At 39.8% G+C, this 17,499-nt stretch overlaps 1 protein-coding gene across 7 annotated transcripts in view; it reads left to right on the top strand.

Moving 5' to 3' along the window:
• tpk1 (thiamin pyrophosphokinase 1) overlaps positions 1–17,499 on the top strand; it is a 61,495-nt gene that overhangs the window by 9,276 nt on the left and 34,720 nt on the right. For 5 of the 7 annotated variants that reach the window (XM_061757663.1, XM_061757665.1, XM_061757660.1 and 2 more), the window contains 2 exons: positions 7,896–7,965; positions 17,370–17,477. In XM_061757663.1, coding sequence (XP_061613647.1) covers positions 7,896–7,965; positions 17,370–17,477 — 178 coding nt within the window. The remainder of the gene's footprint in view (positions 1–7,895; positions 7,966–17,369; positions 17,478–17,499) is intronic. The other 2 variants (XM_061757667.1, XM_061757666.1) reach the window with 1 other exon arrangement.

The raw sequence follows: 17,499 nt of genomic DNA, 5'->3' as shown, positions 1-17,499 counted from the left end.
AATCACCCAAATGGAAGGGAATTAATAATAATGATAATGATAAATAATAATGATAATAAAAATCACTATTTATATAGTATCTTCAGAACACCTGTTTACAAAGAGCTTTGGCAGAAGAAAAGAATGAGCCAATCAAAAGTACAAATACACAAACATATAAATAGACACCACTCTCATACAATCTATGATGTAAAACTGATTGAAGAACAGAGGCAATATAAGAACCCACAAGAGAAACTGATATTGGAGGGATGACGAGATAGGAGGGCTGATGTTGGCTTGTAAAAAGTGGGTAGAAGACGACGTCACGTAAAAGTGTAGCGGACATGCTCCCCACAAACGGAGGTGATACAGTGGCTCCCCACGATTTGATAAACTGCAGCCTTCGAAGGCGCCCTGCTGTGAGACTCCCACAACAAGACGCTTTTCACTGAGCAATAAAAGGTTGCTAGTAATCTGGTAATGCCGGTACATTTTTATTTTTTATTTTTTACAATTGTGCAAAAAGATGCATAGTCCTCTAGCAATTAGAACGGTTTGAATGACTAATATAGCAATAGTCCAGCCATTGTGCAAAGGGCGCCGAGACGTCAAGGAATGTATGCAGTTTAAAGTGTCAACTTCACAAACGCAGCTGTGAGACTTTGAGAATTGTTTCTCTTGATTTGACTCCCAGCAGCATGAAATGTGATTTGAGTCATAAGCAGTTGATTTGCCAAAACTAAAGTATAAACATGCCAGGTGTTTGACCTGTGAGTAAAAAGAGTACCAAGTTGAGGTTATTTTATATTAATATATGATTTTAAACCCATTTTATCAAATTTGTAGACAAGATTCAAGCTGATGGGTGTGGTCTTCTCTGTCCCTCTTTGACACGCCCCTGGGGTACTTAACCCTGGCGCTCGTGTGTTTCTCTCTCGTGTTTTTTCTCTCCTCTTGTCTTGCTGGCAGCTCGCCAGCCAGGCTGGCCGCGGGCCACACCTCCCCTTTTTGCCCTTTCTTTATTCGGGCACACGGCTCGGTAACCGCGAAAGCCGGGACAGAACAGACTGGACTTCCCAGCCTAACAGTGGGCCACCGCTAGGCGATCAGAGCAGCTACTACGAAGGTACCCGGTATGCTTACAACCAAGCGGGATCGCTCTGAAATTGCCAGCGAGCCACAAAAAAAAAAGGCAGGAAGAGAGACGGTCCGGTTCTCCCAAGAAGGTGTGACGCAGAATAATTTTTTTCTCCCACCTCCTCGTTCCTTTTTGTTTTATTTTTATACATATTTTCCTTCTGCAACCAAATCTGTCACCTTGCTTCCTGAGCCACTTTCAGAGAGAGAGAGAGAGACTACCACCCACCAGTTTGAGCCTACGGTCGTGAGTAGACGCGGTAAAACCTTTGCCAGACTACAACATTAGTGCCTAACAATTTCGGGGAAATTACTAGCTTCAGCCAAAATCTCAACTTTGTCCCCTCTCTCTCCCGTCCGCACTGGAAACGCTCACGTTTCTAACTTTAGTCCAACACACGACGTTCTATTCCCCTTTTCGTATGCCTATTTTCCTTCTTTTTACCATTATTAGTGTTATTTTTTTTCTTTAGTTAGACCCTTTGTGTGTTTCCCTCTAGATCCCTTGTAGATGTCATTAAATATACTATAAAATTCCACTCGGTTGTATTTTGTGTGTGTTCTGAGTTTCTGTATGCCTCTGTCCTCTAGAACTCAAAATTTCATAAAGTGTAGCAACCTTCAGATTACGACACTGATTAAAAGGTTTCTCGTCACTTTCCCTAAATTTTATCCTCCTAAAAAGTGACCTGGTTACCCTTTAATAGGTACAATTAGTTTGATTTTAAGCTTAAGATTACGGTAAACCGGGGGTAACGCAAGGTTCAGTTGTTAAGATTTGTAAATTAAAATATGTAAAACTTTACTTCACTGTTGTGTCAAGATGCCAAACACAAAAGGGGAAACTCAGCCTTTATTTTTCCTGAGTCAAGCACTTTATTTGAACACTTTCTTTAATTTGTGAATGACAGAACATTACACAGTTGTGCTCATATGTTTGATTACCAGGGCAGAATTTGTAAGATGTGTACAATTATTTAATATGATCTAATATTATATCAGTGGCATAAAAAACAAAACAAAACGATACTATTGTTTATCATCAAAGTTTTTGGAAAAATATATCGTTCTAAACAAATTTGCTTTCGTGCCAGGCCTAAACATACAATATTAATAGAGAGAGAGCAAGAGCAATGGATAACAAAAATATTGTACAAACAGTAAAAAAAGATAGGGTAACAACATGTGCAAGTGTAAAATGATCTATTTATCCATGATAAATAAAGTTTTATTTCACTATATCCCAAGGCTCATACAAATTTGAGCGCTGATGATTAGTGAACTCATTGTCATACTTGAGATTATTTAAGATTTGTGATGATGTGCTCTCCCGCTGGAAGTAGCCATCAGAAGTTGTGGTCATAAAGGCATGGGTATGGTCAGCAACACTACCCAGGTTGTTCTTGACTTTTAGATTTTAACAAGGGTCCAAAGTCTGTCATTAAAATGTATATAAAACTATACAACCCAGCACAGTTGGTCAAAGCCAGGAAGTATCCATTCTTTCTTGACAGTTTTTAGCTACTAGGAGACCTTTTGTTGTCCTCTGCCATTTGACCGAAAGAACTGTGGCCCATTTGATATCTCCTCCCATAGTGTAGATTGTGCATGAAAAATTCCCTCGTAGATCCACTTTCTGCATATTCAAAGGCAAAGTAAATTCCTTTCCTCTTGTGATGGTCAGTTTTAACTTAATTTCCTTTTATTTGTCCAAGACCTCACTTAGATCCTCTTTACATTCATTAGCGCTGAAGTTGTGTTCCCCTGTTGCTTTTTTCAAGTGCTACGAAGGCTTTGCAGACGCTGATGTGCCAAATGTGCTGCTTTGTCACTGAACATGACCCCTTCCCTGCCCTCTGATCACATTCCCTGTGCGATCCCTTTAAATTATATAGTCATCATAAATAACCTACCTCTCTGCATAGCAAACATTTTTTAATACTCCTGCGTCTACCTCGACTGCAACAATTATCATATCCAAAACAGAGCTAATTTCATACAATACAGTCCCCCTGGGCTGTCACAGGCGGAATATTCAGCATGACTGTCTTGCCCTGAGACACAGAGCCTATTTAACGTTCTTAAAAAAAGAAAACGATTTGCAAATCTGAAAATTTACGAGCCACAAGCGTTAAAAGTTGACGTCAAAGATAGTTCAGCAACTTTATAAAACCTGTTACGTTGTTTAAATGACTGACTGCAATCTATAATTGTTTTTACAGGCTTTTTTTTTTTTTTTTAATCATTCTTTGAGTTTAAAGTGTTTTGCAAGGTCTTAAGGTAGCTGCCTATTCACAATGCATTAATTGGAATGGGCACAATAGATTCTGCTAGTGGTTGGTGAATTATGCAAAGACAAATGTGCACACCTCTCAACTGTTGTGCACCATGATGGATAAATAAATTAGCTAAGAGGAATCTAGACCGCTGCTTTCAGGCCATGAAAAATAAGCCTATAAAACCTCTCTCTCTGCCACTTTTTAACATTTTGGATGGTTGATTGTGAAAAAAAACAAAAACCTCTCCGTTTCTGCCCTGGAAGCATCTTTAAGTCTCAGCTTAATGACTTGCTAATTGTTGTACAGCTCATATCCATTTGTGCATGTTAGTGACTTACTGAATGGCCCCAATTTAGTAATTTTCAAGCGCCAGTTCTGTTAGAAGGCAATTGGATCATTACAAAGATTCGAAAAACTGTGACCTTGCTGCAGTCGCAGACATTGCAGTACCCTTTATATCTGAAAGTACCACTTCACTATAAAAACCTAAACAATTGTTTTACTGGGTGCGTGATAAATAATCCAAGGCACTTTATGAAGTAAATGAAAAACAAACAAAACAAAATAGATTAGACTCATCAAATATTCGATGCAGCTTGATGTTGGGATGTGACAAGTTTGGGCATTTCTTTACAAATGAAATTTGAGGTAATTTCCGAGTGGGATTGTGAAGTGCCACAAGCGATGCTGAAGAAGAAGTTTTCCTTATCACTTTTGCTCCTGGCTCATGCTTGCTCGTGGGACTATCTGAGATGTCTGAGATGAGTGTGGTGCCGCAATGGTGGATCATAGATCACGCGCAGCTTGAAAGTGAAGACCCCTAACACGATATGCCATGTATTCTTAATAATGTTTATGGGCAAAGCAGATGTTACGGTGTGCGTGTCACTCTTCAGGTTGTGGTTCACATGGCAGCACTGCAGCCAGGTCTCCGCCCTCACCGACCCGATCTCACACACACAGATACACGCGCGCGCACACACGCGTTGAGTACACTTCAGTCTTGTGATGTGCTGCCCCTGGGCTCCACTCATCACCCCTGGGAGAGGATGAGCAGCAGGGTGCCAAAAAGCTACGGGAAGCTAGAGAGCAGCATACTGATCAAAGGGGAACGCAAACAGGTGCTGGGTGTGGTGATGTGAAGTGGAAACAAGCTGCTTATCTCACTCACGCACCTTCTCACCCACATCTAGTCTATCAGTCACCCACTTTCTCCTTCAGTCACTCACCCATCGACTTACTCGCACTCAGACACGGTGCAACAACTTAATGAGGCAATCAGGGTAGGTGACGCTCTATATTAGATCCAAATTGTGCGTGCATTTACCCCCAAGTACCTCATGTCATCATTTGTTGATGTGAAACAGCTTGCGGAGGTTTGGGACCGTACTACATTAGTCAATCAAGCATCAACTTTGCAATCAAGGTTGGAGTGGTGTATAAAAATGTGTCATTGAGAAGAACTCAAAGTACTGAAGAGTGGAAGAATAAAGTCTCACAATAGTTGCAATTCAGATTTGTTTTAGTTCTCAAGGTTAAAGGTAGTTGATAATGTACACGTTTCTCTTAATTCGTTTAATATTAGGCCTCTGATTGTCACGTTATCATGGTATTGTTTGTCATTTGTCCTATATTTTTGCATCACAGCCTCTGCCATACTGTGTATAGAGTGCCAGTATTAGTTCAAATGCAACATTCTCATTTTCAACGATGTATCTGTGTGCAAAGATTAGGGCTGCTCGAGATTGGGAAAAAATGACATTGCGATTTTATTTTATTTATTTTTTTTGTAAACCTGCCATATATATTGCTATGTGAAATAATACAGGATCAATGTTGGGAAAGTTCGTTTTCTACGTGAACTAGTTCAAAGTTCAGTTCATCGTTCCAAAAATGAACTATTTCAGTTCATAGCTCATAATTTTGAACTTAGTTCACCGGTCCAAAAACGAACTAGTTCATAGTTTTGTTTTTTTTCAATATGTTGCCGAAGGGCTATTACCCTCAAAATACTGGCATGTCATTTCCCCATTGTTGCCACCCATTCAATCCTCATAGCCAGCTGCAGCTTTCACCCTAAAATCTCAATAACATGAGAAAAAACATTTTTTTTAAATGAGGCATTAAAACAAAAACAAGACTTTTGTCCTTAATGTGCAAATAAAAACACGCAACACAGTATGACAGGAACAATGGTGAAAGGACATTGAGAACTTCTTATTCCTTGCAGCTCTGGCTGACTGTATTAACAAAATAATTGATCTATTATTATTTTACAAAACAAAATAAATTCTATATTATCACAGTGTGATCGTACAGTCTTTTGACTAAATAATTCTGATACAAATAATAATTGTCCTTGTAATCGAGTGAAGAGCGAAGACTAAATGAGGCAAGCGCCTTCTACTTGTGAAAAGAAGAGCCAAGTGTGGAAAAAAAGCGAGTGCCCGTGAAGACAAAGCATTTTCACTCGTGGAGTCAGTACTTCATACGCACTTTATACAATTCTCAATTAGTGCATTAGTCCGTATATGTTGTGTATCATGCTGCAGAGACTTAAAAAAAAAAAAAACATATCCAAAACAATGCCTGATTTTTAATAGTTATTTTCATTAAATGTTTATTATTGTCAGGTGTTTTTCCTTGAACAGAAGGATACCACCAAATACTGTATATATAGCCCGGTTGTAAATGCGCACCTACTTCCAGACAGACATGGTAATGGACACACAAAAAAAGTATTAGTTCAAGCAGACAGACGTGCAAGTGTTCGCCCTCTTTTTGGTGCAAGCTAAACTTACTTGCACAAGGTACAAGTAAAAAAAAAAAAAGTAGAGGTAAATCTTTGAAGTCTCTCCCTTGTGTGCACCCTAACAGCCCAAACATAAAAGGGCTCTTAAAAAAATCGTCTGCCTGTTCCATTTGAATTGAATAGTAGCCATGAAAGAGAATACATTTGCAAATAGTTTGCATCTCATTTTGAGGAACTGCATACCATTCATTACAAAAAAACAAAAACAACGAATAACATCCTCATTTGTCTGCTTTTAAAATCAGAACAGGTAATAACTCCCTCATGAGAAAAGATTTTGGAAATTAGTACTATAGGAGAAAGTTGTTTTCCTTCTAAATACTTTTGACTTCATACTGTTGACTTTATTGTTAAAGTGCATTCTGAAATAACATCTTGGCATTGATGGAATTGTGATGTTGCTTGTTTTGTTATATGGAGAGCTCTGAATGAAGCAATAACACAAGAAAACATCGAGATAATCCTAAAGTGGCTTCAAAAAATGAGTCTGTGTGTTTTCTTTTTGAAGAAACTAACCAGCAGGAGACCGGGGTTCAAATCCCGCCTGAGTGGAGTTTGCATGTTCTCCCCGTGCCACGAACGGCGAAGGAGGAAGCAGTAGCGAGGCAAGCGCGCGCGTGTGTGTATGTATATAGATGTGCACGCCACCACAGCCGGTCCGTGAGAAAAATGCCGACTCCTAACCGGTCCGTGGTTGGGGAACACTGGCGTAGGGTCACCAAGAATGAAGAAAAATTACAACAACAACAAAAAAAAGAGACTACGAGTAAGTGCAGTACTGAGGCGACCGGAGCGCCATCTTGGTTGCCACATAATGTATAAAAAAGATTGCCGTAAAACAGTTTTTATTACTCCTCAAAAACATTTTCTCAGAATCCATTTGTAGTTTCCAAAATTTCATTTTAAACCACCAAGAAACAAAGCTTACCCAAAAGCTCAGGCTAAATAATTACATGGATCGTACTTCACCTTTATTTTGTTGGGTTATGGACTATAACCCAACGAAATAAATCCCCCTCTCCCCGTATCAGTTCTTGTGTAGCTTAATTTCCCTCATAAATCTCTGGTCTCATTATTTATATCCGTGGGCAAAAGCATCATTGTAACCGGCCAAAGTTTAATAGGAGTCATATTCAAGGAAAAAAAATAAAAATCCACTGTGCCATGCCAATGATTTGTACCATGTCTGCATCTTACCATCCATCCATCAATCCATTGTCTGAGCCGCTTCTCCTCACTAGGGTCGCGGGCGTGCTGGAGCCTATCCCAGCTATCATCGGGCAGGAGGCGGGGTACACCCTGAACTGGTTGCCAGCCAATCGTAGAGCACATACAAACAAACAACCATTTGCACTCACATTCACGGGCAATTTAGAATTCTCAATCAACCTACCATGGATGTTTTTGGGATGTGGGAGAAAAGCCACGCAGGCACGGGGAGAACATGCAAGCTCCACACAGGCGGGGCCGGGGATTGAACCCGGGTCCTCAGAACTGTGAGGCACACGCTGTAACCAGCCGTCCACCGTGCCGGTTGCACCTTACCACGCAGTGTATTTTATCATCCAGTGTGCTGCATGTGACAGTAACTATGTCATATCGTAACACACCATGGTCATGTTCACATCAATTTATCAAGTTTTCATTTCCCTCATGTCTGTCTTTATCTTGCTGTCTCTTCGTAGCTCTTTTGACAGCATGTGCTGATGGTGCTGCCAATCACCTGTATAACATCACTGCTGGAGAACGTGACATGTGAGTCTGCCAATTTTCTTCATCTATAGATAATACCTACATTCGATGTACTGTATTCTTTGTGTATTTATAATGTTGAGAAATATTTATATACAGGAGCTAGGCCTGGGCGATATGGCCTTAAAATAACATCTCAGATTATTTTCCCCAAATGTATGATATCTGATTATAATCGATTCTTTGTCTGCTTCAATAAAAAGCAAAGGCTGCATTAACTGTTTCAACTTTCATGAAAATTCATTGTTTTTCTTTACAATCTGAAAATAAAAATCCTTCCTCTTAGAGAAGATGGCCCTTTAGACAATAAAACATTTTAAAAGGTTGACAATTGAACATTAATAAATTGACACAAAATATTTCGTTCTGGGATTAATATGTAACAACAAAACTGTCAAATGAATAAAATGTGCTGCTTCATATAAAATGTACTTTTGTCCCTGAAAATGTAAACAACATGCTTCATATAGTAAAATGCACTCTAGGTACATGCCAGGGCTTGCTTATTTTTATACATATTTTTGGCAAGGAAATAAGATGGTCTAAAACATAGGGCTTTAGCCATGCCCTATTACATATTTGAGTGCCACCCACTACACTGAAAACCCTCACTGATAGGGCATTATTTCATGCTGCTTCCACCTTTAAAGTGGATCAGCATGTGGATAAAGGTCTGCTTTTGCAATGTATGAATGAGCACCATGTCTTCGGTAGTGTTCACGGTGATAGACTCTGCATCTGTCTTCACTGTGTTCCTTTTCTAATCATACACAAAACAATGTGAACGTGTTTTTTCAGCGGGAGTTTTCGGGCTCCCTTCCATGTTCTTCCGAGTTGCATACTAAGCAACATTTGCAGCTGTGTGTCTCTATTTCAAATGTTGAAATCAGGTGGTTGCGCTGCTCCCTTTTATTTATAGAGCCTTTGAACATGTTTGCAATAGGATTTTATTTTATTTTTTTGCTCATCTGCTCAGACAGTGCAAAATCAAACCAATTCTAAACTACTGACAAAACTGCCTCTTTTGGAAACTACTGTAGCGCCTCAATCTTCACCACCATGTTGTCGGCGTAAGCAGTGCACATCAGTACATTTTACCATGGAAGCCACTCCAAAAAAAAAAACTTGATTTTATTTCATTATTAATATTAATTTTTCTATTATTAAAAAAAACAGCTTGACCCAAAAAGTCAAATTAAACCCTTAATCAGTTTTTGTGATCATTAAATCCCTACATTTATTTTTTTACCAATAACTTTTTTTACCAATAACAGCAGAGATGCTGTTCATTCAGATTGACTAGTCAACATGTTGTCAGTAATGAGAGGTTGAGCTATACTGACACTTAGTGCTGGGTTTATTAAACAGTTATAAACATTACAAAGAAATAAATTTTCGTTGCTGGTGTTTTAAAATATAATGGATAAACGGGACAGAAAATGGATAGATGGATGACCTCAAAATAAGAGAACAGCAACCTGACCTGATTCTCCTTGTCCAGCTTACTAGAATTGACGGCATCTTTAAGAATTTGTGCAATTCTCTCGCCAGTATGATCTTTGGGTGCATAGCTTGTCTGCAAACAGGTACTTTTTAGCTCCCAGTCTTCAAGGTAGTGAAGTACGTTGCTCTGTGAGACTACTCCACCGGTCAGTAGTCGTAGAAAAGCCGACACATTCTCCCTGACGTTATTGTAGACTTCAAGCAATGCTTCCGCTGCAAAATTTTTCGTACTAGACAAATTGTTTCTGGGATGCAATGTTTTCATCAGCTTTTTGAATCAATATTTCCCACTGTATAAATAGGAATCATGTACTTGGCTCCAGTATATATGTAGAATGAGATTGTTGATGTTACCTCCCTCCATTTGGCCTCTCATAACGAGAGTAACTGAAGTGAAGATCCTGTTAAGTTTGTTTTGTTGGGTTACAGGAGCGGCACAGGGAGCCGTGGCTCTCGTTAGTATGACACATGCATTGCACTCGATAATGGGCTTCATCTTCAGGTGATTTTACACGGATATGTCTGTCTTCATTGCAACATCTTTCATATGCGTTTTACAGACTACGTTTTTTTCCAAATGATAGACGTTACGTGCCCTTTTTTGGGACTGTTTCACTAGTCGCTAGCAGGTTTTCCTCCATATTGTGTCCGCGTAACAAGAGCTGCTGTGGAAGTCTCGCGGAGTAACGAAAAGTATAGAAAATAAAATTGATGATCTCCTTTTTCTATATCGAGCATTAATAAAATATCGGTCGAATCGAGCTTCACTGAATCTCCCAGCACTACTGACACTGTGTATAGTGTATCCCATACTGTAATGCATGACTTTTGTATAGTTTAAGAACAGAACACTGGGATGTTTATACCACCCCAATTCCAATGAATTCGGGACGTTGTGTTAAACATAAAAACAGAATACAATGATTTGCAAATCATCTTCAACCTATATTTAATTGAATACACTACAAAGACAACATATTTAATGTTCAAACTGATAGACTTTATTGTTTTTAGCAAATAATCATTAACTTAGAATTTTATGGCTGCAACACGTTCCAACACGTGGGACAGGTGGCAAAAAAGACTGAGAAAGTTGAGGAATGCTCATCAAACACCTGTTTGGAACATCCCACAGGTGAACATGCTAATTGGGAACAGGTGGGTGCCATGATTGGATATAAAAGGAGCTTCCCTGAATTGCTCAGTCATTCACAAGCAAAGATGGGGTGAGGTTCACTTCTTTGTGAACAAGTGCGTGAGAAAATAGCCGAACAGTTTAAGGACAATGTTCCTCAACGTACAATTGCAAGGAATTTCGGGAATTCATCATCTACGGTCCATAATATCATCAAAAGGTTCAGAGAATCTGGATAAATCACTGCATGTAAGCGGCAAGGCCGAAAACCAACATTGAATGCCCGTGACCTTCGATCCCTCAGGTGGCACTGCATCAAAAAACGACATCAATGTGTAAAGGATATCGCCACATGGGCTCAGGAACAGTTCAGAAAACCAATATCAGTAAATACAGTTCGGCGCTACATCCGTAAGTGCAACTTGAAACTCTACTATGCAAAGCAAAAGCCATTTATCAACAACACCCAGAAACGACGCCGGCTTCTCTGGGCCCGAGCTCATCTAAGATGGACTGATGAAAAGTCGAAAAGTGTTCTGTGGTCTGACGAGTCCGCATTTCTAATTGTTTTTGGAAATTGTGGACCTCGTGTCCTCCGGGCCAAAGAGGAAAATAACCATCCGGGCTGTTGTGGACGCAAAGTTCAAAAGCCAGCATCTGTGATGGTATGGGGCTGTGTTAGTGCCAATGGCACGAGTAACTTGCACATCTGTGAAGGCACCATTAATGCTGAAAGGTACATACAGGTTTTGGAGAAAAATATGCTGCCATCCAAGCAACGTCTTTTTCATGGACACCCCTGCTTATTTCAGCAAGACAATGCCAAACCACATTCTGCACGTGTTACAACAGCGTGGCTTCGTATTAAGAGTGTGGGTACTAGACTGGCCTAGCTGTAGTCCAGACCTGTCTCCCATTGAAAATGTGTGGCGCTATATGAAGCATAAAATACGACAACAGAGACCCCGGACTGTTGAACAGCTGAAGCTGTACATCAAGCAAGAATGGGAATGAATTCCACCTACAAAGCTTCAACAATTAGTGCGCTCAGTTCCCAAACATTTATTGAATGTTGTTAAAAGAAAAGGTGATGTAACACAGTGGTAAACATGACCCTGTCCCAGCTTTTTTGGAACGTGTTGCAGCCATAAAATTGTTGTAGCCCTCAAATTCTAAGTTAATGATTATTTGCTAAAAACAATAATGTTTATCAGTTTGAACATTAAATATCTTGTCTTTGTAGTGTATTCAATTAGGTTGAACATGATTTGCAAATCATTGTATTCTGTTTTTGTGTTTAACACAACGTCGCAACTTCATTGGAATTGGGGTTGTACTACAGTGCATGTGTATCGAAGAAAAATGCATACCAGGGCTGTTTTTGCACTTTTTGCAGCCAAATGCAATATGTGTATCTAGCTAATGGAAGACTGCTGTTAGCATTGAGATGGATCTGGGGCCTCTGTGGTCCCTGAAGTGTTCAGGCTTTCACATTAACACTTAAAGTGTGAACATGAGTGTGTGTTCTTTAAAGGCTGTCGATGAAAATGACGGTTTGACCTCTGGTTTTCAGCAGCCGTTTTGGGACATGAGCAAGTCTGTATTTTAGTAGTCAAGGTCGGTTTAAAATTGAATCCAAAAAGCGTTCCACCTTTATTCAATCATCTAAATTATCATTCTTGTCTGACAGACCTTGCTTTACTGATGTTTCCATCTCATGAGTAAAATAGATTAAGTGGCAATGATCTGCTGCATCCTCAAACAACAAAGAAGTACACCAGAGAGGAAGTTTGATTGGTTTGTGTGGCTGCACACTTAAGCACTTTACCCCTAAGAAATCCACCCATGACTACCACATGTAAAAACTATAAAGTATAGAAAGTGGGCTATTTTGTTTGTCATGTGCTTGCAGATCAGTGCACACTCTAATCTAAACTTTTATCTTGCAAACAAACCATGTCATAAAAGGGTTGGTCCACTGAAGCCCAGCAAAGAAGTACATGGCTGACAAATGATGCTGCCTAAATACTGAGCAGCAAAGCAGTAAGAGTTACTGCCTCCATGGTGGGAGGATGGAAGCTATGTCACATTTTTGTTGGAAATATTCCATTCCAATTGCTCACTGAGATGCCGCACCTGCAAGATTGCGTTCTGAAGGACAAACATAAATGGGATATTTCTGTGAAATGCAAATGATGATAACTTATTCTGCAGAAGCAAGATCCTTATAAAGTAGCAAGTGATCGTTTGTGTGTACCAGTCTGCCCGCATGGAGTGTTTGCACAAGACATAATACAGTGAAATAAACACAAAGTTTTCAGAGCTATGCTTGGTTTGATGACCTCCAAATTTTAAAGTAGTTTAGATAAAATAATGCCAAACACCAACAATATTCAGATGATAGATGTTTTTCTCTTCATCTTCTACTTTCAATTGTATGAATGTATTCTTTCTTGCTTTTTCCCAGGTTATGTGATGTTATTCCTATCAACCTTTATTCACATCCCTGTCTGTCCTGTTATATCAATAACATATTCAGAGTATTGTATATCATTTGCTTATATACAATGCACATGGCAAACATCAAGCAATCATTCTTTGCTTGGAAACCACGTCACTATTTTGTTCTCTTCACAATATTTGCATGAAATAATCCACCTTCTATAATTATGTATCTGTAAGTGCCTCAGCCACTCTAGTCTTCTGCCTTGACTCTCAAATCTTGTTATTCAGAATCTGCCACTCATTTTCCACACTGACACTGCGTACACAAATGTATGTCTCTAAAGCCATTAGCTCAGTGTGTACTGAATCTCCCAAATGTGATTGAAATGTGGCTATTTAGAGCTGAAAAGAGTATGTTTTAACTTCTGCAGTATGTTTTAACTTCTGCTCTCTTTATCATCACAGTCACGCAAGGACAGAGCTCTATTATCATAGAGCTGCTCAAAACTGAATCTATAGTTAGATTTTATTGAAAATGCACCCATCTGTCTGTTGAAGCCCTTGAATAGTTTAAGCTTGACAACAAGAGGTGTAATAAACAATGGCAATATACACTAAACCATTTTCCTCAGTATCATTGACTGGCTAATTGTTATGATAGCTCTGTAATAAAACATTTATCACGGGGCCTCAGGTGTTTGTGGAACAGCCCCCCCTTGATGCCCCTGGCACGCCTCCGACTCTTGTCTTCTATCTTCTGCTATTTCTAATTGCAAAATGACATTTGTCTAATTTGTGCATCTAATCAAATCATCCGTGGGAGGATAAAAAGTCAAGAGATGAGTGCAGAGGTAGAGGATCATGGCTGAATGTAATTTGACAGCTGTGTGCATGTATGTGAACATTAATATGAGCATGGTTGTTTCAGCCTCAGTACCGACTTTTAGAACCATGCATAGCCTATACACTCGTGCCTTTGTCAGATTTTGTACCATTGCCTCCCCATTCGCATACTTTAATACTTTGCACAGCTTGGGATCTTAAATTTCCTGGCAATCAAGAATTATAAGATAGGGGCTTTAACAACTGGATCATGGGTGTGCAATTAAAAGGATTTTATGGCAAATTAAGATGGGCACTTGGAGGCCATTTACTTCATATATGTAGTGCTAAGTTGCTAGGCAACAAATACTGAGTACCTACAAGGTAATGTGTCAGGTGGCAGGCCCAGGTGTTGGAATAAACTATAATTTCCTCAACCAAGCATCATAATTTTACAATGCTGTCCTCTACGTGTGAAATGTTGTAGCACACAGACAGTATTATACATTTAAATTTATAAACAGTATGTGTTCTGCATTCATACATACTATACATACATTTACATTTTCATTTTGCACCCTTTTGTTTTCTTATAATACATAGTGGACGTGTAGCAAATACTAAGGATGGGCATTTGAATATTCTTCTCCGATTCTGTACAAAGTGAATATATTTGATAGAATCAATTATATATATTTTTTAAACATTGTTATTTAAACAATGTTGAATATTTGTTTTTTTAATTAAAAAAAAAAACATTTTATTTTAATTTGAAACGTTATTAAACCCCTCCTGGAAGCCGTCACCTTATTGTGGTAGAGGGGTTTGTGTGTCCCAATGATCCTAGGAGCTAAATTGTCTGGGGCTTCACGCCTCTGGTAGGGTCACCCATGGCCAACAGGTCCTAGGTGAGGAACCAGACAAAGCACGGCTAAAAGACTCCTATGATGAAAAGTATAACTGGATTGAGGTTTCCCGTCACTGGGGACCCCCTCTGGAGCCAGGCCTGGAGGTGGGGCTCGAAGGCGAACTCATCAAAGTACAGAATCAACTCTTATGAAAGTGCTAAATGATATAAGGTTGAATACTGACTCAGGAACGGTGTAAGTTCTTGTCTTGTTGGATATCAGTGCGGCGTTTGGTACAGTAGATCATAACATGGCTGACAAACATGACAAAATGGAACACTCCTTAAATGGTTCAGATTCTACCTGGAGAAAAGGAGTTATTTCATAACAATTGGAAGTTTTCCACCACATGAAATGGCAATGACATATGGGGTCCCTCAAGGGTCAGTTCTTGGACCCCTCCTGTTCAGCCTGTATATACTACCCTTGGGTCAAATACTTCAGAACTTTAATGTTGACTATCATAGCTACGCAAATGGTACACAGTCATATCTAACAGTGTCACCAGATGACGACAGTTCAATCAAGGGGTTGTGGTGTTGCGTCACTGTCTAAAAGGAAGCGGTAGGCAGTAGAGCCCACATTTTAAATGTAAACCTTGCAAACGATCAGGCTAATTTTATTGTGGCAGCCAAACACGTGATCACGATTAAAATTCAATTAATTTTGCAGCCTATGCCAATCCCCAGCAAAAACAGTTGTCATGAACGGAACAGAGGACAAGATGCACGACTCCAATACAGATGCACAGTTTCAAAAAAGAGAGGTTTAATATACGAGCAGAGGTCAGTACACAGGCAGGCAATCCGAAAAGGCAACAGTTTCCAAAAAACGTGAGGCAGAGAGGCAAGGTCAAAAATCAGAACAGGGTCTAGTCTTATTATGAGTCGGTGACGTGGAAACAAGGAATGCTGGTACGTGACAACAAGGTACAATGAACTGGCGACCAGAAAGAATGAGACAGGAGGTTAAATGCATGGGGTCATTAGGGTAAACGAGGGAAGATGCTCTCAGGAGCAGGTGTGTAAGAGCTAGGGGGGAAACAACAACCAGAACACACACCCATGACAACAGTCAATTGAAACTGCCCAAATCTTCTCATTTAGCTAATTCCATAGATCAGGGGTGTCAAACTCTTTTTTTGTCCCGGGCCGCATTGTAGTTATGATTTCCCTCAGAGGGGCGTTAGAACAGTGAAACCATGTTTAATCATCACCAAAACATATTATTACCATAACACAACAAATTGAGGGATAACTTGTTTTGAAATCAGAAGACAAGGATAATAGTTTGTTCAAGTATTGTGTAAGTTACTGTAGAAGAAGGGTTTGGTAACAGAAAAATGCAATATCTCAACGTTATTGTTTATTATTATGACAATTTGGAATTTGGGTACTGATTTTTTGCTAAAATCAGTACCCAAATTCACGAATGTTGACGAGCATGATTTGCTTTCGCGGGCCACATAAAATGATGTGGTGGGCCACATCTGGCCCCCGGGCTTTGAGTTTGACACCAAGCCATAGATTAAATCATTTACTTTACTCTTATAAAATTGTAAGCGTATTTTTTTTGGGGGGGGAGAACCATCCATCCATCTAGTATGCTACTTGTCGTTATTTGGGTCACAGGTGTGCTGGATCCCATCCCAGTGCTGGGTACATCCTGGAGTAGTTGTCAGTCAACCGCAACAGGCACAACAACCATTTACACACACCTTGACACCTATGGGGCAATTTAGAGTTTTTGGAAAGTGGGAGGAAGCTTGTGAAAACCCACGTAAGCACTGGGAGAACATGAAAACTCCACACAGGAAGGTTGGAGTCGAGATTTGAACCTGAACCTCAGAATTGTGAGGCAGATGTGCTAATCACGCGATACCATGCTGGCGAGTATGTCGGACCCCGATACAAAAGTACCAATGACATTGAATGCAAGTGGGACTAAGAACCAGTCTCTTTATCATCTCCCAGGTAATCACTTATGTCTACAACAAACTACATTGCCATTTAAATTAAACTTATAGCCAGTTAGTGCTTGTGTGCAGCTGAGAGTGGCGCTTGTCATCTCTGTTTTGAACAGGACTAATCAGAGCCACACCACAATGGAGTGGTTGTCTCACTTTTGCAGATGAAGGAAGGATATAGTCAGCAGCAGAAAAAAAGAATAGAAATAGGATGAGCTGTGAGAGATGGCGAGAGAAAGAGAGAGACAAATACTTAAGCAGGCTGATAGATGCATGCTCAAACCCAGACGAATGTCACATTGCCGCTGCCGAGCACTCTTGGACAAACTGCCCTCAAAATGTTCTATTTCCCATCCAAATTAAAGTGTCAGTTAATATTAATGTGGAAATAAGGCCTTGTTAGACACACAAACATTCACACAAGCAACATTTGTGCTGATGCACGGTATTGAGCCCATGGAGTCAAGTACATGGGTCTGTGCGTGCGCGTGAGTTCAGGCTTGGTATCTCATCTCATCTCATCCCATCTATCATGAGGGTTATTGGGAATCTCTTTATTGTTAAAAGAAAACGTGTCCCTGTGTGATTTTATTTAGCATACTCATTGTGTTAACATGTTTGTTTGCAGTAATGCTTGTTGGCTAGCCAAGGCAGAGGTGTGTTCAATGGAATATGTGCACCAACCAGCACCCGGAAGCACCTTCAATCTTGTCAGTGATCGGCAAATTAGCTTCAGGTGAGCTTCCTGCTCCTTTCAA

This window comes from Phyllopteryx taeniolatus, chromosome 20 (assembly GCF_024500385.1).
Source record: "Phyllopteryx taeniolatus isolate TA_2022b chromosome 20, UOR_Ptae_1.2, whole genome shotgun sequence".
NCBI classification, from domain to species: Eukaryota; Metazoa; Chordata; class Actinopteri; order Syngnathiformes; family Syngnathidae; genus Phyllopteryx; species Phyllopteryx taeniolatus.
The sequence above is the reverse complement of the archived record's forward strand: the minus strand, read 5'-3'. Positions and strand labels throughout refer to the sequence as shown.